The sequence below is a fragment of the Nesoenas mayeri genome (genome assembly GCF_963082525.1).
Source record: "Nesoenas mayeri genome assembly, chromosome: 4".
Taxonomy (NCBI): domain Eukaryota; kingdom Metazoa; phylum Chordata; class Aves; order Columbiformes; family Columbidae; genus Nesoenas; species Nesoenas mayeri.
The window spans coordinates 6,179,897-6,204,072 of record NC_137540.1 but is presented as its reverse complement, the minus strand read 5'-3'; the positions used below and the strand labels follow the sequence as shown (position 1 = coordinate 6,204,072).

The 24,176-nt window shown below is 37.9% G+C and overlaps 1 protein-coding gene across 1 annotated transcript in view; it reads left to right on the top strand.

The window, feature by feature from the left end:
* The window catches only part of TBCK (TBC1 domain containing kinase), a gene marked incomplete at its 3' end in the record, with an annotated part of 93,121 nt that overhangs the window by 56,503 nt on the left and 12,442 nt on the right, over positions 1-24,176 (top strand). The window contains exons 21-23 of the mRNA XM_080343348.1: positions 257-293; positions 1,685-1,846; positions 14,684-14,859. Coding sequence (XP_080199474.1) covers positions 257-293; positions 1,685-1,846; positions 14,684-14,859 — 375 coding nt within the window. The remainder of the gene's footprint in view (positions 1-256; positions 294-1,684; positions 1,847-14,683; positions 14,860-24,176) is intronic.

Below are 24,176 nucleotides of genomic sequence, written 5' to 3'. Positions count from 1 at the left end.
TTTTGATGTTGTTTTCAATATAGTATCACAAACCAGTAATTTGAAAGAGATGAGAATGGGGAGCTGGGGGAGGAAAAAGCTTCTCTGAGGAGCTAAAAGTTGTGTGATAGTGGTTCTGCCACTGCAGTTATTTGCAATTTTAAACACATTCATGCTAAGCTCGGCAATTTTTAATGTAGTAGGTGATAGTCACAAACAACTTTAACTCTTAATAAAATATGGTTTTGTTCTCTTCCCCCACCACTACCCTTTGCAGCTTTATGCTATTCCCTGGTTCCTTACAATGTTTACACGTGAGTACGCATTATTTTTGCTCTGATTAAATGTTCTTGTGTTTGTTAAGCGTAATTTTGCTCACATTTTCAGCTAAAGCCTTCGCAATTGGTGTGATGTGTCTAACATTTAGTAGGTTGCTTGTAATTTGCAGGGAATGTGTGTTGTGATTTGAATCTCAACAGCTCCTGCCACATACTTTCTGCCCTTATTTGACAATAATAGGCACTTTTTTTAATATTGTGTCAAATTTTAACTGGATTATTTTACCCATGCAGGATTTAGGGAGTGTGCAGAGGAAACTGTTATCTACTGGAAAAAGAGATGATAATAGTTAAACAAAACAAAACAAAACCTGCCACACCAAACCTTCCCCTGCCCTCACCCAGATAATGTAAGAAAGAGAGTAACTTTGGTTTTGAAGGGCAACAAAACAAGCTTATTTTTATTACATTATGACACATTGTTATTCTACTAGCACTAGTTTACTATGATATTCGTTGCATGGATGTTAGGAGCAAAAAGAGCTTTATAATTTGCTGAGCTTTTAATGAAAGAGGACAAAGTTAAAAAGCAAGTCTAGAAAGAAATTCAAAATCTTCTTTCCTGAAAGATATCTGTGATTTATTTTTTAATTTCCTCTCAACATTGGCAGGCTTTGAATTGAAAACAAAGGGGCAGAATGGAGAAAGTGGATAGATTGTTTCTCTGAAATATCAAAGAATTTAATATGAGATTCATGACTGCAAGATCTTGCCTGTGAAGCACCGGTTCTTGCAGTTGTCCATTCTAAAACTTCTGTGAGAATCACCACCTTTGGAAAACCAAGGAGATGGTTTCCTTGGCAATGAATCGCAATAAAATGTTGCAGTTATTGAGTTGAGGGGTGGCTTATTTCAGGAGAACCACCTTCAACTTTATGTATGATATGTTCCTTATTTTAACAGGCCTTTCTCCTTGTCTTTCCTTTATTGTGCCAATTTGGGTCTATCTTGCTAATTTTCTTGTCTAATTTTAAGTAGTTTAGCTGATTGATTAATTTATTACTATCTTCATAGTGTTAGAAAAACTGATGTGCATGTCCTAATGCGTAACTGTACCCTACCAACAGAAAAATAAATTGCCAGTGTTATGTTAGCTTGAAATCTGAAAACCTGCACATTTCTGAGCATTTAACAATGAAATAAGAATCTGATGATTTCCAGAATAATCTAAATTCATATGAAGACAAACCTTTTTCTGAACAGCTTGAGTCCCCTTTGCTCCCAAATAAAAAGGAAGCAACTCTAAGATGGGAAAGGAAAAAAGTATCTAGGCAACTCCTTAAGAGTTTGTGCATGTGTGGCTGTGTTTTTATTAACTGAAGTGCTTATCACTCTTTTCCTTTTCATTGTGCTTGTTCATCTTGCAGACGTCTTTCCTTTGCACAAAATTTTCCACTTGTGGGATACGTTACTGCTTGGAAATTCCTCCTTCCCGTTCTGCATTGGAGTTGCGATACTTCAACAACTGCGGGATCGTCTGCTGGCTAATGGATTCAATGAATGCATTCTTCTTTTTTCAGACTTGCCAGGTACAGAAAAAACTGTTTCTTCCTTCTGGCTTCCCCGATGTGTTGCTGAAGAAAGTATGTGCTTGCATGTGAATAGGTGCTACAAATCGGACATGTTTTGAAAGCATGGTAGATTAGGCAAACTCATTGTCAGAGTGTGTAGGGCTTAACTACAGCTCGATGAAGTTAGAAGTCTTTTTGCTGTCATCAGCAAGAACTGGGTGAGCTTGTTAGTATTTCTAGATGAGGGTAATTTAGAATGATTTTGAGTGATTAATAAGCGACTGTAGATATGCCACATATAGAAACGATCCAGTTGATAGGGATTTCTTAGTAAAAAAAAAAAATAGTGCTGTTCTGAACACTCCTTTTACCCTTTGATGCTGGTACTAGCCTGTTTTCCTTTCAAAAATAATTAAACTTTTGCTGTGGAAGCAATTAATGTAAAAATTAGGGAAAGCAGTATTAGAATTGTTTTGTGCCAAGTCGGTTTCCATTTGAAATGGAAAGCTTTCAAAAGAACACTCAAAATCTGATTGGAGGTTGCATGACGGTTGTGCAGAAGTTCTGGTGTCTTGGCCAGTTGTTGACCTGTCCACACGAGCAAGTGTTGGATCTTGGAAAAACAAAAAACACTGTAAAATTGCAGTTAACCATGAAGTTTGGGTCTTATTTCTGAGCAGGTTTCTATTGAGACAGTAGGATGCATTTGAACTGAGTAGGTCCCATTAGCTGAAAGATGCGTGATGTTAACGTAACACTTGAATTGGAAGGCTACTGCACCAAGAATATACTTATGTTCTTGTATTAATTTCCTCTCTCCCACCCAGGATCTTACTAACATAATGTATGTCTTGGTTAAGAGATGACACTGGTTTAATTGTGTGGCCTTTCTTAAGATAACTTTAACTTTTGACTAATTCCTGGGCTAATTGTAGAGTTAGCGGGCTCTGTTTGAAAACCATGTGTGCAGTTCAAGAACCTATAATTCAGTTAAACAGAAGTAATTCTCTTTCAGAAGAACCGAATGAGAGAATCGAGTTTGGAAGAGCATTTAAGCTTAAAAGTTCTTGTTAAATGTGGCAGTCTCCACAACTGCTGAATTTACAGAGGATATCGCAGCGAGTAGGCTGAGGTTAAGTTCATACTTATATAAATCAGTTTCTCAGAAGTTCAGTGGGTTCTCACAGCTCAAGTTCTGTGATTTCTCTAAATATTATTGTCACAAATTCTGCCTCTCACTATATATCCTTGAACATCTGTCCCAATTTCAAAATTTCGCTTTTCTGCTACGTTTCAGTTTAGTATATACCATGCAATTGCTATTGTATTTCTCAATTTATAAGAAATTGAATTAGGCCATGTGGCTTTTTTGATTTTCAGTCTATATGCTCAGGCATTTCAAATGCCCTTATTAAATTTAACTGGAAATATTCAGATGGTCTGAAGGTCAGTGCTAAACTAAAAGATTCTCCCTTGCTTCCTCCTCCATCTATTAGCTATATGTCTTAGTTAAATTTAGACTCATTAATATTTAACTTATTTTCTTGCCTACGGTCATTTCTCCCCCCCCTTTTTTCCCCTTGAGTGGTTCTAAATTATATATTCCAATTTATCTTGAACCAGCTGATTTACTGACAGTTGAAGTACTTTATACTGAGGTCATGGGTAAGAACACATTAGTTCTCATAATACACGTCTGTTTATATAATAAAATTAAACCACTTGAAATCTGAAGTATTATAATGTACGTGCTTCCTGCTGATTGTAGTTTATGACAACTTTGCTGATACTCTGTTAGGAAATGTTTTGGTAGAATGGTATTTCTGAAATGATTTAGTGTTATTTTTTTAATGTTGGTGATGTCTGCAATATTTTGGATGTCAACAGTGGCACAATTGAATATTGTAAGATTAATCCAAAGCCAATCATATACTGATTACTATGGGGGAAAAAAATGAGGATGGAAGACGATCCTAGTGTGACTTAGGAGTTAAATGTTATTGGTCTAGCAGTGACTTCTTTGAATGTATAATTATCATTGTCTTGTGCCTTCTCTTTCTGACCTGAGTCTCATTTCTGGTTAAAAAGTATTGACAGCTTATGCTCTTTGTCACCTGTGTCTTCCAAATGGGAATTCTGTTATTTTGGTTAAAATATATTGTGTGCCATGCCTGAGAATTTTCTGAAAGTAATTTACAACCAACCTTCACCTGAAACTGGGTCACCCCGAGGAAGAGATTGTGTTGTTCAAAACATCTGCAGTAATTTCAATCTAAAATCAATTGTTGCTCAGCAGGCTGAAACTCTGGTGAGATTGTTTTTATTCTTGAGATTTCTATGCACTGGAATGACTTATCTCAGGCTTATATCAACTTGCTTTCCAGACTGATAAAGCTGTTTTACTGCAATCTTGCAACTTTTTAGGACACTTTTTAAAGATTACTTGGTGTTACAGTAGCTATTTCTAAAAATGTATCTTAGAAACAAAAAACAACAACACTACACCACACTGATTCTCCAAGGATCAGAGTTTCTTGAATGTGAGAGAGACATTTATACCTGTTGCCGTTATAGACATGCCAAAATTCTGAATCCCATGGTGGTAAAAGCCATATAAATGCTTGGAAGAATTACATCCAGCTCAGAAATAGACTGAAGATTAAGAAAGAGTGGAGAGTCTCCCCTGAGATTGTCTGGTGCAGTTTTGAATGATGTGTTTCTGCTGAGAGCAGCAGAATTAGCCGCACATCAGAGAACATCTAGATGTGACCCTAGGTAGCTACTATTTTACTTTCTGTTGTTTTGATTCCTGAGGATCCTTTGTCTGCCCACATCCATGATTCATAGCCTTTTATCACGCCAGAATTCCTTTAATTAGTTAATTAGCATTTAGTTAATTAAGATTTGGTAGGAGGAAGAAATGCAGTTGGCCATCAAGCCAGTGCTGAGTTTGTGGGTGTTTGGTGCCTGTTCCCATTTGTTTCACCACTTCCCAAGTAAAAATGTAAACTCCAAGATCAAAACACCAACTTTGAAGAGAATGAAGGAGATAGAGTTGGGTTTTCTGTGTGCCAATGAGCAGCAGATAAACAAATGTAATTACTATTTTGATTAGGGTTTGACTTTTTATCATACAATGTTGAAAATGTCATGTTGCCTAGATTAAGGCTCTGAGGAATATATGTCGTGATAGCTCTTCTAAAAGGAGACTTTTTTCATAACTCCAGCTATGAAATATTGACACTTGGCTTTGCTGTAACTTGCCCAAGTTCCAAACTGTTGTCCCCCATGGTAGATGACCCTGTAAGGTGATCTGTTCTGGAGTTAGTGAAGCTGCACTGCTTTTGCAAACTCTGCTGTATCTGAAGCAAAACATCTATTTGGTTTCCGTTGCATGATGCACATGATAATGGTGCTACAACACAGAGAACCTGGATTGGAAATATCCAAAGACATCAGAAACGAAAAGGAAATCATGTTCCTAGTTTTCTCTTCTTGAAAGATGTAGGTTTGACTGATATTTATGGAAACATCTTTTTCTGACCATATTCCCCACCTTTGCTATGTTAGATGGCTTTTTTAGTTGGAAGTGGCAGGTGTATTTTATAACGCAGTGCTTGAAGATTATTGTTGCTAAATAGTGCAGTTATGAAGCAGAAACTCTGCATAGCCACTAGTAAGTGGGGGTTTTATATTTTCTTTCCAATGGCTTGCAGCCAGCTGGCTTTAGTATAGAAGCAGAGCAATTTGTTAGGGCACACCTGTTCGCCAAGGCTGTTTGGTGGTGTCAAACCCAGTAAGATTGATGTCACTTCACTTGAAGCTGTGAATTCTTTGATTATTCAGATTTTCCATTTGTAGTGACATGAACAAAATGCAGCTCTAATTTTAGGTTCAATTCTACCATCCTGACACTAAAGAGAAATGCTTGTGGTGGGTGACACCCTAAGGAAAAAAATACCAAAACCTTTATTTTATTCATATTAGCGTGCTTGCTGTCTGTAGTTGTTACTGGCAGAATAAAGTCAAATATATATCCTTTAGTAAAGACTGTCTCAAGAGATGGTTTTGTAAAAAGTGAGTTATCAGTAGAACTTTCATAGTGAATGTCTTAAAGTCAGTGTGCAGCACAGCTTATGCCTCCTGTTTCTTGATGGAGCCTGTATGTGCTCTTCATAGCAAAAGGAGACTTCAGAGAATAGAATAATCCACCTGTTAGTTGCATAGGGTTTTGTACTTTACCCTGGAATAAAACCAAAATGCATAAACGTAGACCATCAGACATACTATATTTTTTAGGCAAGGAAGGAGAAAATTCAGCTCATAGCTGAGCTTTGCTGCTAGATGTGGTCAATTATTCTTTTTTCTCTTTACAAAGGTGTCTTGGGAAAAATGTTGCTGGCAGAGCAAGGTGCCTGGTATTGTATCTGTCTGTATCTTTTGTTACGCTGAATGTGGTTTTCTGCCTTTATGGGTGTAACTTGTCTTCCAAATAATCTTTAGTTCTTCAGTTGTTAATTGAGGAGGATTTTAACATGAGATGCACAAACACTGCGGTGTTAAAATTCCTTGATTTAAATGTACATTAGCAGCAGATCTCTCTGATTGTACATATATTTTGGGGGTGTATATCCAGTGTTGTTAATACAGATACACATAACTACTTAAATATAGAATTGGAATGGCAGTGTGGGCTGAGCACTAGAAAAATGTTTCAGTTTAAGTGAATTCCCAGTGGCTTTGCTGTCAGTTCCTTTCGTCTACTTTCTCATATTCAAAGAGCTTGAACTCTTGCCTTTATAAGCCTGCATGAGGCATTAGATTCTGTCTATCCAAACTTCTTGGTTCTTAATATCTTAAGAGCTGGTGTTTAGAAGAAATCAACAGAAAGACTAACACTAGACACGGAGGACTAGAGCAGGTTTGTACCCGAAGCTCAGACTTTGTTGATATTGCAAGCTCGGAATAACTTTCAGGGCTGGATTGTTGGTGTTGAATGACAAAACCCGACCAGGAAGGACAGGTATCCCAACTAGGAAACGCTCATTGTATGTGAAGGATGTTGTCTGTATTCTGAAAATGGTGATAAATGGGCTAAGAACCCATCGTGGTGTGTCAGGTGAAACCTGTCACTGCAAATGTTTAAAAAGTCTAGACAAGCATGTGGAGGGGATAGGCTGGTCACATAGAATTTGGCTTTGGAGCAAGGCAAGGAGCTGGGCAGTCTTGCTGGTTCTTCAATCCTTATGCTAAAAAACAGACAGAAAAAAAAACCACAAACAAAAGAACCACACGCTCACAAAACTTCTTTTTTCTTTTACTCCCCAGCATAGCGTAGATCTAAAAAACATACTCGGCAATCATGTAAACTGATAGGGTATAAACAGGAAACTTGTCTGCTGGGAATATAACCCTGAAACAACACAAAGCTTAACATGTCTTAAAGATGGTCTTTTTCTGGTCAGTTGGCTGGTGCTGGTTGTTTTTTTGTTATAAAAATATGATATTCAGGAATGTATTTCTTAAATACTTTCATGTGTAGATTCAAATTGGGGGAACGTTAGAAAGCCTTTTTACAGAATAGGACAATTTTTCCTTGACATCCGAGTAGGTTAATTATGCAGCAAACTTCAAATAGTTTAGAAATGTATATTGACAAGGTTGACCTGATGTTAGATACTTAAAGCTACTAGTTTTGCACTGTGAAACATTAGCATAGACTTGACTAATGGTAAATGCTGAAAGTTCTGCATCTCAGTAAGTTATTTAGTGTAGTGCCAAATGACAAGAGCATTTTTTTTTAGAAATTAAAGCAATTTAAGCATGGGTACGTAAGCAAGATGCTTATTATCCTTCCTGGTTACACTTGCTGTCTTTGTGAGAAATTAACAGTATTTCAGTCTTAAATATTATGTTTCTTGCTCTGTGGTAGTTTGTGGGTGTTACGTGGTTCAGGATACTCTTTAGGCAGATCTAGATACTTTATTTATATTAATCTTTACCCAACGAAGTCACTTGAATTTTTGTCTTATTTCAAGAAACAGCAATTCTAAGTTACTTCATTGTATTTTCTCAACAAATATCCCAAAGGCTAGCAAGAGGAGAGCTCTGCTAATACAAAGGCCTTCTACCTATGGCTGTTGAGAGATTGATCCATTGTATAAGCATTTGGGCTGGTTGGCGTTTGTGGTTGTAGAGGCTTTTACAGTTTTCTACCTGTTGTGCCTGGGAAACAGCTGAAGTGGGTTCTGTCTACCGCTCAGCTGGATTTACTGATGCATACTGAGCTTTCAATAGTTGCATATTACTTCTAAGTTTCACTAGTATTTGAGGCTGTTAAATTCAAAAACTGAATGCTGTTGGATATGGTGTTAGTGGCACAAGTTCCTTATCTTCATTTGTTTCTAACAAGTTTATCCTCAAAGCCGATCCCTGTAGTTTTGTAAACCTGTTGTTTTGTGCATCTTCAGTAGATGGTCATCATCTAGGTATGAAATAATGTTCGTTCTTCTGAGGATCTGCTTTATTTCCCCTTCTTGTTGTGTGTGTCTCAAGTTTTACATAGTAGCCTCCATCTGACTATTTCCATTATACAATGGGAATTCATACCCTTCTGTTATTGTCCAGGGTCTTATTCTGGTGTTAGGACAGGACCAGATGTCTTTAACATTTTGTTAGTTTGTGGAAATGTCTGCTGTCAAACAGCCCTGGTGCACCTTGTAAAACCGTTTAAAACACTTTCATGTCAGAGCTCATTACAGTCTTTATGTGATCTATTTGACTCATCTTTCTTAGTAAGACATAGCATGTGGCATTTGGTGGTTCCCTTACAGTAAACGTTGACTCTTCATAGTGCTGTTCATCATTCTGTGTCTTCCCTGCTTGCCTTTATCAGTGCAGGACAGCATCACTTTCCCACACTGGAAGGTATTCTTTACGAAACCTTTTCACTAAACTGCCAAGACAGAGCAATTCTTACAATCACAAATAAGAAAAGGAGCCATGTTTGTCCTTATGCAGTCTGGTGGCTCGGGGAATCACTCATGGTGCTTCTCCCTATTGCTCACTGCTTTGGTCAGTGCGGAACTCCAGGTACTGTTGGAATTGTGCTTCACAAAACTCTCCTCTCAGTTTCTCCTATTTCTCATCCACACTGTTCTCAGCAAAAGCGTCAGTATCTCACATAGATATGTCATTTCTACTTGAATTATTATCTTCATAACACCCTTCACTATAGAACTCCTGATCTGGATACATTCCAAATTTCTCAGCCCTCAAACATCTCCTATATGGATTAAGACAAGAGACCAACAAGTGCTTTTTCTGCTCTTTGGACTTTGCATGTGATTTCATGACATGAAAACAAAAGTCTTTCTTTCCCCAGTGTTTCTGATGCAGATGTTTGATTTTTCATCAAGAAAGAGCCGGAACCACTTCATTTTTGATACACTAACTGCTGGTTGTGGGCATTCAGGCTCGAGAATAGCTTAAACTGTTGTCTTTCCAACAGCAAGGCAGCTGTTGCATGTACACTGAAAATGGCAATATTGTCCAGAGATAGTAAACAATATTAACTGTGGAGAACTGTCCAGATTTTTTCTTTAATTCCAAGATACTGAAAGAATTGCAGAGTAATGTGCTCTCACACAAGGCAGCCTGTCAATGCAGCATTGTAATTATTGATCCTTATTGCAGCTATGCAACGTGCCATCTGTCTGAAGGCACAGGACGGTTTGTTCCTTTGCTTCTGCATCCAGTCATTTTTCTAGCCGAGTGCAACTTCTGTACGCCTGCTGTATTACATAAAAATACAATGGCTTCTTGATTGACAACACGTGTCCTCCTGGCAGCTGTTGAAAGATGCAGACATTGCATCCATGGAGTAAGAAGAACAAAGACTTCTATCTTGTTAGCTGAAGAGTTTGAAAATTAATGACTGATACTTGTGTTGCCTTTGAAATTTTGGTGCAAGATGCACCAAAGGGGATGCCGATGTCTGTAAATAAGAGCAAATTCCTATCTATAAAACAGTGAAATAACACAACTATCCTATAATGTCTGAAATGAATTATATAAAAAGAATAATTTTATGTTGACCTTTTCGCTTGTAGTAACATTCTAGCAGCAATAGATACAGATATATACAGAGTTGTTGGATAGAAATGTGACTTCTCTTCCTAGATTTCTCCTTTTAAATATCTAGGCCTAGTGTATCTTTCTGTATGTCATCAGAAAAGACGACGTTTATGGCCTTTGTTTCTTCTGAGAGCAGCAATCATGAGATGGAAGTGATGGACCTATTCAGCTTCCCTGCTTTGGTAGCACAGAGGTTTGCTGGCCTATTCCTGTGCCTGTGCGGTGAAAGCTCCATGTGGCCTGGCAGGGTAGTAATCAAGTATTTGTGACAGAGAGGCCAAACCAAGCCCATAATTCTGGGCTGTTGCCAAAATGCAGAAGCAGTTTATTTTGGTCAGGTTTCTTAACTGGTGTCCTGTTACCCAAGGAAAGGGCTCTGGAGTTGATTAACTGCACACAAAGACTTGGTCTGTGTACATTTTCATTAAGAAAGAACCATTGGTGTTATGTTTTTCTCCATTATTTGCTTTCACTTGCTGTGAGCAATGTGTGCACCTCGGCTTTTACTGGAAACATAAACAATTCTACGTGTTTTTGTCACAGGTGTATTGCTTTTAAACTGATGCTTTCTTTTTAACCTCTGTTTCAGGCGTGGTCTAGTTCTCTCCTTTTTCTATAATAATAAACACTAAATATATGTAGCTATAAAAGCAGCTGTGTCAGGCTGAGCCATCCTTTCCAGTTGAAGCTGTTGACAGAGGGAAGTAGCAGCTTGGTAGGGAGTTATAATTTAGCATGAACAGAGCAAAATTAATAACATCTTAAAGCAACTGTGAAGTTTTGTTCAGAAAAGGAGGAAAATATTTAAATAGGCTTAATATTGGGATGGGGCCGTGGCAAAACCAGATTACTGTTAGATCATTTTTTGTTTACTTCCCTACTCTGCTTATTTCAATTCCTGGGGTTTTTTTGTATTTAAATATCCCAGGAAAAGTCTTTTGATGCCAAGTAATGGAGTAATTAGCCAGTGCCATAAAATTGTTTCCCGTAAGGCTTGATTGCTGCTTGACTGTGAAGTACTTGAGCTCAGTTGAGCCAGAACTCCTAAACCCAAGTTTTTAAAATGAAACTTGTGACTTTTAGTTCATAGGTACTTGGGCTTTTTGAAATGCAGGTGCTGTGCACTTTTTGAAAACCAGACTACTTGAAGACCTACTAAATTTCGAAACGATAAGTTATTTTTATACTATTTATATTAAATTTACAGTTAGGCTGAAATTTTTTCCGTACACACCTCACAGTTAATGACACCGTGTTATGTCAGCATGTTTTCATTACAGATTTTCCAGCAAAATAATTTGTATGAATACAAAGAAAAGGCATGTGCTTTTGCAACCGTAAAACACCCCAGTGTTGGGATCTTGGAGAGCATAGAGATGTTGTATGTACATCTCCGTGAGTGAGCAGACCCTCCCTGTCCTTTCTAAACGTTTCTATTCACTTCTTGCTGATACCTTGAGATTTGTGCAGATGATGTTCTGAGTTGTTTGCCCATGTCAAGTAGTCTGACATTCTGGTGAGTTACTCTCTGTTCATTTCTTAGTCTTGCTCAAGAATTTGGGCGCTGACTTGATGTATTTACACTTCTGACATACCAAAAATATGTATTTAATAATGTGTAAGCTTTAATGTTTTCTGGCTTGTAACACAGTCACTTGGGAGCAGGAAAAGGACAAGCAGGACTAATACTGTGTGAATGTAAAGTCTTGGAGCAGTAGCAAAAGGTGGACATTTAATTGGAGACTGAGTCATTTGTCATATATTTGAAAGAGCATGGAAAGCAATTGGAATTGAAGTAGAACAGCAGACTCTTACTTATTAGCCAAGAGGAGGAGAAAAGATCTTATCCATCAAGGTTGCAAAAGATTGCATTGTGTTTTAGTTACTGACGGGAAATGATTTTTCTTAAACCAAAAATTCCAACCAAGAGTGAAGACTGGCTTGAAGGTTCCTCAAGTGTGAAGCATGTTCATGCAATGTGACTAATCAATATTCTCTACATATTTACACCAGTCTTAAATTCCAGTATCCTGAAACTAATTGTTTTTGAAAAAGAATGTGAATACAGTCTTTCACTACCAGTAGTCTCGTCTCCCTTGGGGGTGATAAATGTTGATAATTTCCACATACATGCATACATGTGTATACATGGGGGTTTTTTTATTATTGTTATTTGTGGAAACCCCAGTCTCCTTATTATATTTTTATTTTGCATTACTTAGAAGCAGATCAATTAATCAGCAGACTGTAAATTGATGTTAAGCTTTTGATGGCCTCCCTCCCCAACCATGTAAAATGTTCTATGGAATTTCATTTTCAGCCACGGCCACTGTCCTCCTGAAATGCTGCTTGGAAGAAATGAAAAACCAACAGCCAAGAATCACAGAACAGACTCCTAAATGTTTTACTTACACCGTGATGTGTGAGAACTGGTTATCATTTTTAGGGAAAAACTCATAGCTGCATTTTCCAATTCTCTAAATGGATTCCTTTTAGAATTACAGAGCTTGTTTCTAGGAAAAAAGATTTTTATAGTCTGTCTCAGTAGGTAATTCTGTCTATATAAATTTCTGCTTTCTAGTGCACCTAGTGTTCCTATTCTGGCCTTCAATTATCCGTTTTCAGTTTCAGACAGTTGTAAGCTATCATGCCCTCTCACAACTGAATGTTTTAATGCTATTTATTATTGTTGTTCAGATTGTTTTTCTTTTTACTGGGTAAATTCTGCTTTCATCTCACTTTTTACAAAAATACTCCCAACATTTCCTTAGCTCAGAATCTCAGGAGACAGGGCTGTAACTCATAGTTATAGCAGCCTCTTTACCAAAAACCATAAACTGTAAATGGACTACAGCCTTGAACTGAAATTCTCAACCTTTTATGAATAAAATGAGTCTTCAGAAATGTGGAGAAAGTGTGACCGTAGTGACCGTGCTTTAGCCTCTGTTCTGACCTCTAGGAATAATAACCAGTGAAAGGCATTTGCTGTCTTTATCTGAATTTAGAAATGGTATAGAATTCTCCAGTTGCATGGATTTTCCTTGGGAATGATATTAAATAACAACCTTCCATTACAGTATATACAAAATGAAAAATGTAATATGTTTTCATCACAGAATGAAAAGTTGTAACTTACCGTTGAGACACCACATTGTACATTTATCTCTAGCAAGTATTATCCCAAGTAGCTGGGGAACCTGGTAGGCTTAGGGAAAATTGGGATTTACTTTCACATCCACAAAAAAGATATTTGGATCTAGAATTAAAATTAGGGGAACCACAGTTGTAGTCCCAGATTTTTCAGAATTTCAGAAGCAAGATAGCACATAAGCATGTTGGCTTCAATGGAATTAAAGCTTATGCTGCAGGTTGTATCCTACCTGAATACAGACAACGTTTCGAATGGGAGATTAATAGATCACATCATTCATTCATATTTTAAACAAAGTAAATGATGTCATCCAACTGGGATATTCTGCCCCAAGCTTCAATTTCAGCTTTTTTCACTCACCACCCTGCTAACGATTGAGGTTTCTGGTGTAACTCCCCGATTGATAGCAATGCATCAAATCTGTTGATGGTCATGAATGGTGGATCGCAATGCATCAAATCTGAGATACACAGATAAAGCTTGGCCACAGTGCCTCTGTTTTCTTCATAGAAGTTCATGCTTCAGTCTTTTAAATTGTGAGTGCTGTAATATAGCCTCAAAGATGCTTAGGACCGATACGAGAAAGAAGTGCATTAGCACTTGTTGTTTGTTGTTGTAAAATGCAAGCTAGGATGATTTTTCTCTTCATGAGACTGCAGACAGGACACACAAAACTAACTGGTCTTTTTATAGTAATACACAAGTAAATGGTTTTTAGAAGACAGATACATGCGGGATACTTTGTGTTGCAAAAATGATAGGTTTACTTTTGCATATGTTTTTCATCATGCTATGGTGATTTTTATTTGACCAGAGCTTATTTTAGGATGCTTCCCATTCAATAGGTATCTGCTTTCCTCCCAAGTACAGTAATACTTCACTCCTTCAGCCAGAGTGTTTCACTGGGAATATCTGGTTGGGTTTTGTACTGTATTTTTTTAAGCTCTAAAACAAATGCACACATTGTGTTTGCCATCAAGCACAAATTAGCGTTGAGAACTCCTATTTTCCACCAAACAAATAACATGTAGCTTTGTCAAAATGGCAGACCCCACAAAGTTTGAGAACTGAAAGCTTCCAGTCTGGCTCATAGCACTATTGAACTGACAAATGAGACACTCGGTTAATCCAAAAATCCTCATGTCCGTACACAGCATGAAATGTACTGATGATGTGCTGCATATGCTCACATTCGAGTCAATAGTCTGATTTGCAACGACATTGAATGAAGAAGCCTTACAATGACTAGGTGCCAATTGTAATCCTCTCTTTGCATTGGTTAAAGTTCTATCACACTTCTCTTAAACAGATTTCCATACATAACTAGGGATAAAATCAGTGCTTAAAATGTCTGTGCTAGTTTTTAATTAAAAAATTTCTAAGTCTTGTTTGGTTTAATGGGAAATGATTTTGAAAACTGCATGTCCTTTAAGGGGGAGGAGCGGGAAGAGAGAGACAGAGGTAGATATGGTTATACGTAAATTAGTAATGTCATAACTAGGCTAATTTGCTTTCCTGACTTCTTTTCATGCTTGCGTTTCTTGTTCTTGTTTTAAATCCCTGACCAGAGATTGATATTGAGCGTTGTGTTCGTGAGTCAATCAACCTGTTCCGCTGGACCCCGAAGAGCGCTACGTACCGGCAGTACGCACAGCCCCCCCGGCCAGCCGGCGAGAGCAACGGCGCCAGAGCCTCCATGTCCTGCTTTTCAGCTGACTATCAGGAGGCACCTCGAAGTGACCTGGTAAGTGACCTGGGAATTGGAGTAGGGGGGAATTGGTCAGATTGAATGTTTCTCTTGCCCCAGGTGGTTCTTTTTCTCTTTAAAATTCAGACAGGAGGAAAATACCCGCCAAACCTCAGTTACGGGCATTTATGTTGTCACTTCCAAACACAGCGGTCTGACACATTCATCAGATGTTCTGATTTGCTTGTCGGCTGGTACACAGTGTTAGAGCTTATGCCATATTATTAATTTCAATGAACAATTCAATGCAGCGAATGAGAATTAACAGAGGTTGTTGGGTTTTGTTTCATTTGCTTTGAACTTCAGCTTCTTTGATGTACATGCCAAGATAATTATTTCTTCTTGTGCCATATTTCTGCCTCTCCCAACTCCTGCTCCTTTGGTTCTGTGGTGTTTGTTACCACAACCGACCAGTGTCCACAACTCACCTGCAGAACTGCAAACAGGCTTTATCTCAGGAGAAAAATAGTACAAAGAACAGTTTGCCAGTGAGAAATAGGTAACTGGAAGGTGATACAGACAGCTCTGGCTGCGTTTTCCAGTTTGGCATCTCAGGTTAAAGGTATGACTCAAGTTATTTTGAGAGGTACTACGTGAGTTAGCCTGTGTTTGTCTTGGCAAAGAATAACTAGTGGCTAAGAGTATATCTGCATTAAATATACACTCGGTTTAGCAAACACACCTTTCCTTTCTTTCTCCAGTAAAATGTAATGGTTGTTTCTCTTGTCAAATACACCATCTGAAGAATGGTGATTCGAAAAGATTCCTTTCCTTCCTCTCGGCAGTGTATATGTAGTCAGTCTCTTAAAACTTACACAGTTTTATTTTGGTTTGTTTTTTCCAATGATCCTTGTGGGTCTCTTCCAACTCAGGACATTCTATGAATAGGGGAAGGATATATAGACCTGCCATATCTATATGATCAATTTTAGTCTATCTGATTTTCCTAACTCCTGAGAAACTAAGAATTGTATTGTTACTCAAGTGTGTCTTACTGTTTAAGTAGTCCTTAAACCTGAGTCTGATTATCAGTCATTTTCTTGGGTTTTTTACTTAGTGTTGATTTTATTTCTGTTGCTGTATTTTCTGAAGTCTTATCCATAAATCCAAGACTCCAAGCACTACATATGCAAATACAGAACAAAAGGAAACTCCAGAGAGCTTACAGGACTTAAGAAATAATAGGTGGATGTAGAGAGGCAATTGGGAAGCAACCTGAAATGACAGTAGAATACTGGTTGCTGTCATACAGGGTTTGTAGCCAACACAAGTGTTGCTGCACTGTTCTGGACAGATGTAGAGAGACTTTCTGAAGGAGCTAAGGGCTGCACATTAATGGAATAATTCAGATAGGACCTTAGCAAGTCATTCTGGTACAAATTCCTGCAGAAAACAAGCCCAATACTAAATTCAGATGAGGTTGCCCAGGGGTTTGTTCTGTCAGGTCATGACAGTTTCTAAGGAAGGACTTTATTTCAATCTCTTGGCAGCCTGGTCTGATGCCTGACAGTGCTAATAGTGAACATGTTTTTGCATATGTGCTAGGTTTTCTTAATGCTATGATGACAGGAGAGTAAAAAGACAAGTATCCTCAGTCCTAAGGATGTGCTTGTTCCTTTCTGTGTCCAAACAAGAGTGAAGGGACTTGGAGCCAGGGGAAAACAGGAGGAAGCAGTAATGGTCTACTGAACTGGTAAATACAAAAAAAGATTTCTAATTGTAGCAGGGATAAAAATCCATTATTTTGGGTCAACCAAAGTTTCTTTCAGTGTTCTTCCATTTCCTGGGAAATTTGGGGGTGTTTTTTTAAGCACAGTAATTTTATTTTCATACTGGAAGCTGTGTTTGTTTATAATGTCAGTAACTAGGCTCATACATCCCACAGTTTCCAAGAAATTAGGCTAATCATTTTGGTATGCTACAGAGGAGAAAACAAATACCATAACTTCTCTTGCCTTCTCTTTCATTTCTGCTCTCTGCTTAAAAGCAAAGCACTTTCCATTTGCTGCAGTGTAACTGATGGTTTAACTTCTTTTGAAGCCCGAATGTATCGAATCTTTTGGGTGCTACTGTAGGGGGTTTTTAGTTCATCATATAGACCAGCATTATGTGATTTATACAGCAATATGTGAATATATTCATGCTCTTCCTGTAGTGAAGAGGAAACTAACCTCATGGACATCTGAATGACAAGCAGATTCATATGTTATGTTACAGTCTACAAATGTGTTTGCCCTCATGTGCTGTATTTTTGTGTGTCAGATTTTGACACAGATATATCCAAGCCAAGTGTGTTATGGTTTTGGCAGGAGCCGTAGTTCAGACTTCGAAAATCCCATGTAACGTGGGGCAATGATAAGCCAGGTCTGCGCTTCTGGGTATTCGCCTTTGTAAAATGACACTTCTCAGGGATTTGAGCAACATTGCTAAAAAAATTGAAATTATTGTTGAAAGACACTGTTTATACCCAAAAGTGTTTGGTTTTGTTTTGGTTGTTGGAGTTTTTTTTAACCTTAATCCTGGAACCATCTATCTCTTTCTTTAGACATATCCTCTACTGCTGTTCGTTGCCATGGGGAATCTTTTTTCTTCTTGAAAGCAGTGGGATTTGAGTTCAATCTTTAGCACACACAGTAGCTTTTAATGGATTTTCTAAAACACCGTTGTGTCCTTGCTGGTCAGGCGAGCCCTTAAAAAATTAAAATTTAAATTAAAATTAAAAATTTGCTGTTTAGTTGGTCATTATTTGGATAAGCACTTTGCACTGCATTTGTATCTCCAGTTCTCTATTTGTGTGTCACCTCTGTATTTGAAGGCGGGTAGGGTAGGAAACAATTCCTCTCTAAACAAAGCTGTGGGTTTGCTGCTGAAGGTAAGTTATGACTTCTTGAAACATGAAGTGTGTAGTGTATTTAATTCAAAACACCAGCTGTCTCCTACTCCTGTATTTGTATCTTCTTTCTAAGCCACTTCAGTTTAGAAGTCTCTTAAGTGCTCTTTATTGGCTACTATAATATTTGTGTGTATCTGCATATTACAGTGCTTTGGTTTATAATAACATGAGAAGTATTTGCCCCTGGGTGAGCCCTTTTCTTTCTAAATCAGCAGCCAGTAAAGCAAATTTGGTTTTACTCTTCTTTATCATTAGTGCTGCTTAGTTTTCATTTTAGTGGCATCTGTTTGAAACTTGGGTGCTGTCTTCCTTCCTGGACTGATGTGTTGCTTAATCTTTTACTCTTTGAGCCAGTAAGCATGTTTCCACTGAGATAAAATCTCAAGGAGGAAATAGTTTCAGAGAGAATGAATGCACGTCTTAAGTGGTTTTGCATGGGGGGTTTTTGAGAAAGATAAAATATCAAAAATAAGAACAGAAAAAAACCCTTTAAATTCACTGCTGACTTTTAGTAGCAGTCTACTCAAATTTGTGTCTATATTTTTCCTTCTTATTTTTCCTTTAAATAGTACTTTTCTTTGCATATAATCAAGGAGAGCTTGCATGACAGACTTCTTACAGGTGGGAATTCAGGCCTATTTGCAATAAATACACCACTGCTCAGTTGCTTCTGATCTCCTGTGTGCACCTAGGATATATTTGTCCATGTAAAATGTATTGACTGGGTTTATATTAAGCTCTTGAATAACTGGTGTGTAAAGTCCATCTCTTCTTCTAAAAGAAGCGTGATGAGTAGTGGATACCAGCATTTCTGTTCAGTGTACAAGCTGGGAAATGTTCGATGGTGTGATGTCTGTGCTAGTCATAACGATTGTTACAGATGTTCTGCCTCAAGGGTCTTCTGCCTGGACTTCCTTGACCCATTTCAGGTTTGTTTTGTGTTCTGTTTTTATAGGGAACTTGTTTTTGTTTCCTTCTTTCATTGCTCAAATTTGTCGTTTGTTCATGTTGTGTGAAGCACTAACTGATCAAGATCTGAGTTACCGTTTCTAATTTATTTCGCATGTGCCTTTGATGCTTCGGTTTTTCTGATCGTAGCTGCCAACAGCTTGAGCGAGAAGTTGGGTTATTTGTAATCTTTGAGAAGAATTGGTTAAAATAGTTTTTCTGTCACTCTCCTGTGAGTGAATAAACAATCCCCTGTTTAATTAGGCATGTCATAAGCTCGTCACATTCTGACAACTATTTTGGGGGACTTTTGAAACCTTAAAAACGTTCTCTGTGTGTCTGATAGCTTTTCAAAGCTTTATTGACACTCATGAGCCAGGCAGCCAGCAACCAAAAGGTGGGGACTGTAAGGAAACCTCTGCTTCCAGTGCTTTGGTTCTGCAGATTGAATTAGCTGAAGAAAGCCTTTTTTAGGATTTTCTGTACTCTGCTTGGTTTTAAAAATGGGAAAGTGTTTTATTATGTTTTAGGACTTTTTCTGATAGAAGTTAAGGCGTTAAATCAATTACCAGAGTAGGTAAAACAAGGAAAATATTGGCTTAGGAAATAACCGATGTTAAATGTTAATTTAAGAGTCTCTAATGAATGTTGCGCTTGGCTTTTAAGTTGTAGTATGAATAGCAATTATTTTAATTGAACGTAAACTCATTAGAACAAATGTGTTTTTTCTTGGTTGGGGCAGAATTAAAGGAATAAGACTATAATAATATAAATGTTATTTAGATGAGGCTGTTAGACACTCGTTTACTTCATATTTCAGAATTGTAAATATATTTGGTACAGACTTGGTCTCAGAGTCTCCATGGGACGTTGTGTCTGCTGTGGCTGTGGCAGTGGGAGCAGCCGGAGCCCTCGCTGCTGCAGCCTTGGGCTCAGGTGCCTGTTTGTCCAGCTGCTCCTTCCGCACCAGCCTTTGCCATTTACCCACTTGGAAGTTGAAAGCGCAGTGGTTTTGACCTTTTTTGACCTCCCACAATTGGGATTCCATGACTGATTAACAAATGTGCTTGGGAGGGGGAGAGGATAATTATACCTGCAAATTTAATTTAAAAAACATAAAAATCTAGCTAGTTCTGTCTGTGTGCTTATTGTGGGAATGTTCTTTTTGTTTTTCTGATTTGGAAATTGTTTTAAAATCAGGTGGTGGTTTGATAGCCAATCAAATAGATAGATCAATTAAATCTTATGAGTTTCATTTTTCTGTTTTTTTTCTAGTTTTGCCATATTAGTGGGGGGAAAAATTACTTTGAAAAGTTATAAGCAGTAGCCACTTTATGGCAGTATAAGGAATATGGCAGCTATCGTCACAACCCTTTAAGGTGTGGAATTTACCAAGAGATGAGATAAAGAAAGGACCCATAATAAAGTAGTAAATGCAATGGATCAGTGGATTCAGGTTTGCGACAGCTGTTAAATAGTTCGGATTTGAGCCAGTTCCTGGTTTTCCCTTCTATGCCCAATCTTGGCTGCTGTGTAGTAGCAGACACTGGCTGAAATGCGTATGATTTCACTGGTAATGTAGTCTGAGGTCAGTTCTTGCCCAAGAAAATTATGGGAATATTGCAATGAAAAATGGAGGAAAACCAGAATTTCCAAAGTCTCTCTAGGCAGCATTACTGCACCGTAGCTGGCTATAGAACCTGAGCTCTGCAAAGTGCCACATTGCTTGTTACCAGAGCTTTTTCCGTCCGCACTGATTGATGCCTGTTGTGATCCCTGTGATACAGGAGCTGGTGTGGTTCCATTGTTGAAAACTTGATGTTGAATGAATGTTTCTTTCCAGAAGTACAGCTGGAGCAAAGCCTTATGTTATAACTATGTTTTAGCAAGGAGGAATTTGTTTGGGCTCACTGAAGAGCAGTAGCAATAAGATGCTTTTCAAACACCTCCCTTTTTTTGTTTATGCACATCCCATGTGTGGAGAATGTTAGGAAACAGTCACACACCTCCGTGTTTTAGTAATTTCACTGGTAAATATTTATGGGGTTGTTGACAATATGATGTAAAGCTCACTAATGAGACTTCACAGCATGTCTGCTCAGCTGCGTGCAGGGAATAACGTGCCTTTCTGCTCTACTGATTCAGCTTCTTCACACAATTATCGTATTCTAGGGAGAAAGAAACAGATTTCTGTAATAATGAGCTACTTTGGCAAGCAGAGCTCTCTTACATTTTCCTAGCCTGCCTGCAATGGTGTATGAAGACATTTGGAGGATGTTTACTAATGTGGGGGGGAGTCAGGGTGGTGGAGGGGGTAGAAGAGAACAGCTTGCAAAATGTATTTGCAAAATGAGACAGGGCAAACTTAATAGAAAGTAGAGGGAGATAAGGAGCATCGAGGAGGTAGGCACCAGTGTCTCGACTTGGAAGTATGAGAAGCAGAATAGGATGGCAAAGGAGGACTGAATTGTAAGTGTAAGAATGAATTTGCTAGAGAAGTTGTGTAGGCTGCTCATCCTTTATAAGTAGTCCTGCTTGAACATCAGAAAACACTGAAGACTTTTTGTATGACCCTTTGCCTAATAATGGCCTTAAAAAAGGATGAGGGGGGAGGCGGAGAAGGAAGGGAGATTAGGGAGTGTGTCAAGACTTGTATTGCTTTTTATTTGTTTATGATCATTAGAATACTTCTCTGCTTTTATCGGCCTCTGTGTCAGTGGATTTAATCATCATTCTCTCTCAGTTGGTACAGGGGTTAAGTACTTTTCACTTATCAAACCATCAGAATTATCAGACCATCAGAAGTCAAGGGAGCAATGGGAGTCATTCTGTTTGCTTAAGAGCAAACAAAGAAAAACACCCTACCTTAATTTACTTAATTATGAAGGATATAAACAAAACCATTTGCATGGAAAATACTAGGTGGAAACACACTGGTAATGCTTGATTTTGGTCATAAAATCCTTTTAGATTATGCAGCTAAAATCTGATATTCTTATTTGGTCCTGTTTTCAGATACTTCCTGAAAACTGACTCTACCTGTCATGAAAATTGCTTTATTGATAAAAACACAAGAGCAGTGACTTTGCCTATAAATCTGTCCCGAGATGTCCTGTTCTTCTGGCTTATTCTCCCCCTTCTACCAGTTCTTTTTATCTGACTGCTGTATTTTAATTGATGTCAAACAGTGCTACTCTATACAAATATATTTATCTCAAAGCTTATATGATGATACCATAATATTAAGTATTATATTTAGGTGGAATTCACTGTAAAAAAGAATTACATTAGCTTTCTTCCATTATGGTTATTTAAAGTGAAAACCAGCACAAACTAGTATGACCCTCGATTTGGAATTGAATCTGTTTGTGTTTGCTGTGTGATTCTGCTTTTTTTCTCTGTTTGATCAATTCTTCAGAAATCTTTTAAAACCATTATCTTCTAAGCTGCTTTTAAAATGTTTTTGTTGTCTTAGTCCTTGATATACATGCATACATTGATTCCAGAAACAAAACATTAAGTTCCAAATACATGGAGTGACATCTTCCATGAAGCACGTTTCTTTATGGAGGACTTTGGTACTTTGAATGGATTATTTGGTTGAACCCCAGATTTTAACTATACTTTCAGGCAGAAGATCCTTCTGTATTAACTTTGCTGCAATAAGTTTTTCCAACTTAAAAGACAAAAGGAGGGAAACCCTGTTTCTACTCAGATAATGCTATACTTTCCATGGATAAAAAGGTGCTTTATAGCTCCTGTGTTTATCAGATGAGACTGTTGAGCAGAACTAAAGATACTTGCTTATTTTATCAAAAAATGCACATCTTCATTTAATAGCCAGGATGAAATGCATGTAAGAGATTACAGGCTAATGAAAAAATAGATAGGAGCTATGATTTTGCCAGCCTGATGCTCTGGAGTGGTTTAATCTTTCTGATGCTTGACTTCTAATTTGAGAATACTTAAGCAGCTTTAATTCCTAATATTAGAAAAAAAAAATCTTAATGCCTGTTGCTTCTTACTAATTGCAGTAAATGCATATGGCTTAGCAATTCCCAGACCTATTTCAAAATTAATGGGGTGAGAAGAATAAGTACTTTGAAATTGAAGAATTTAGGGTGTTGTCAGAGAAACTTCTGGGAGGCAAGTAGACCCCAGACTTGAACTTAAGTGCTCTTTTTCCTATTCCCAACCTGCTGATTAAGCAGTCTTCCCTGATGAACATCATCTTACAGCTGACTATTCTAAAGCAAGAGTCATGCTTGAAGTTAGGATATTTTAAATAATTCTCTTTTCTTTGCGGGAAAACAGGCGAAGCAAGTGAAGTAGTAAGCTCAGCATCTTAGCATGCGTAGACTTGTGTAGGTGTGTGTGTGAAAACGTGTGTGTATCTTGCTGGTAATTCTTATCTTTTCTAAGTAATGACAGGCTGCAGATCCTTTTGCCTATTGTTTGACCCTCTTGGACAAGCTGGAGGTTTCCCTCATGCTTTGAGTGAGTCAAACGAATTCTTTTGGGTGAAAGTGTAGTTGTAATGGCACTTGAAAGTTTCAGCAGTGTGAAACAGTCTCTGAAGGAAGGTGGAGGGATGGCTTCAAACATTTCACAACACTTACAGTGTCCATGTGGTTTTTTTCTGCTGCACTTCACTAATTTCTATCTGTTGGTAACTAATGAAAATACAGGATTTCTGCATTCTCTGTTATTCACTAAAATAAGGAGATTTTCTTGTTGTTAATTTAGATACGCATGAGCTTTTAAGAATGCAAAGTGAAGAAGTACTAGTGCTTAGAAATGTTTCTGAGATAATTCACACCAAAGGCACTCTTATGAAAAACAACTTAAGTGTGACCAAACTAGTTGCTTGAGTGTTACCAGGTGTTTGGTGTTGTGTGTCGTCCGGTCACCCAGTTTCTCTGTCCCCCAAAATCCCCATCACCCAAAACTGAGGAACAAATTTTCTGGGTTATAATACAGGACTCTTCCTTACATTTCTAGTGTCCTTATTTGTGCCTGGTCTTTGGGCTGGGGTAATACCTGGTGTTTAGAATAGGGCTCTAACCTACAGAGGCATCCCTGCAGTTACTGCTGCCCTTCTTTCCCATTCTAAACATGGAGGCCTTTCAGCTTCTCTTTCCAGAGAGTGCTTTTGAGCCAATTTATCTAATTTCTGATGCTGAGAAATGTTCTGTGAGTATTGTGACCCTGTCAGCCACAGTGAATAATTCATTAATAAATCACAATCTAAAATAGTTTGCACAGATTGTCAAACTTTTTCTTTTTCCTTAACAACGTCAACAGAAAATAGGGCTATAATTGGCAGATAGGCATTTGGCACTGCTCTGGAGTGTTTCTGTATGAATAGTTTAACTTGGACTAGCTCAAGGTTGTAAGGAGATGATCTGTTTCTATCTGAATGGGTCACACTTTGAAGTTGTCAAATAAGTAGAAGTTTTGAAGAACACCATGT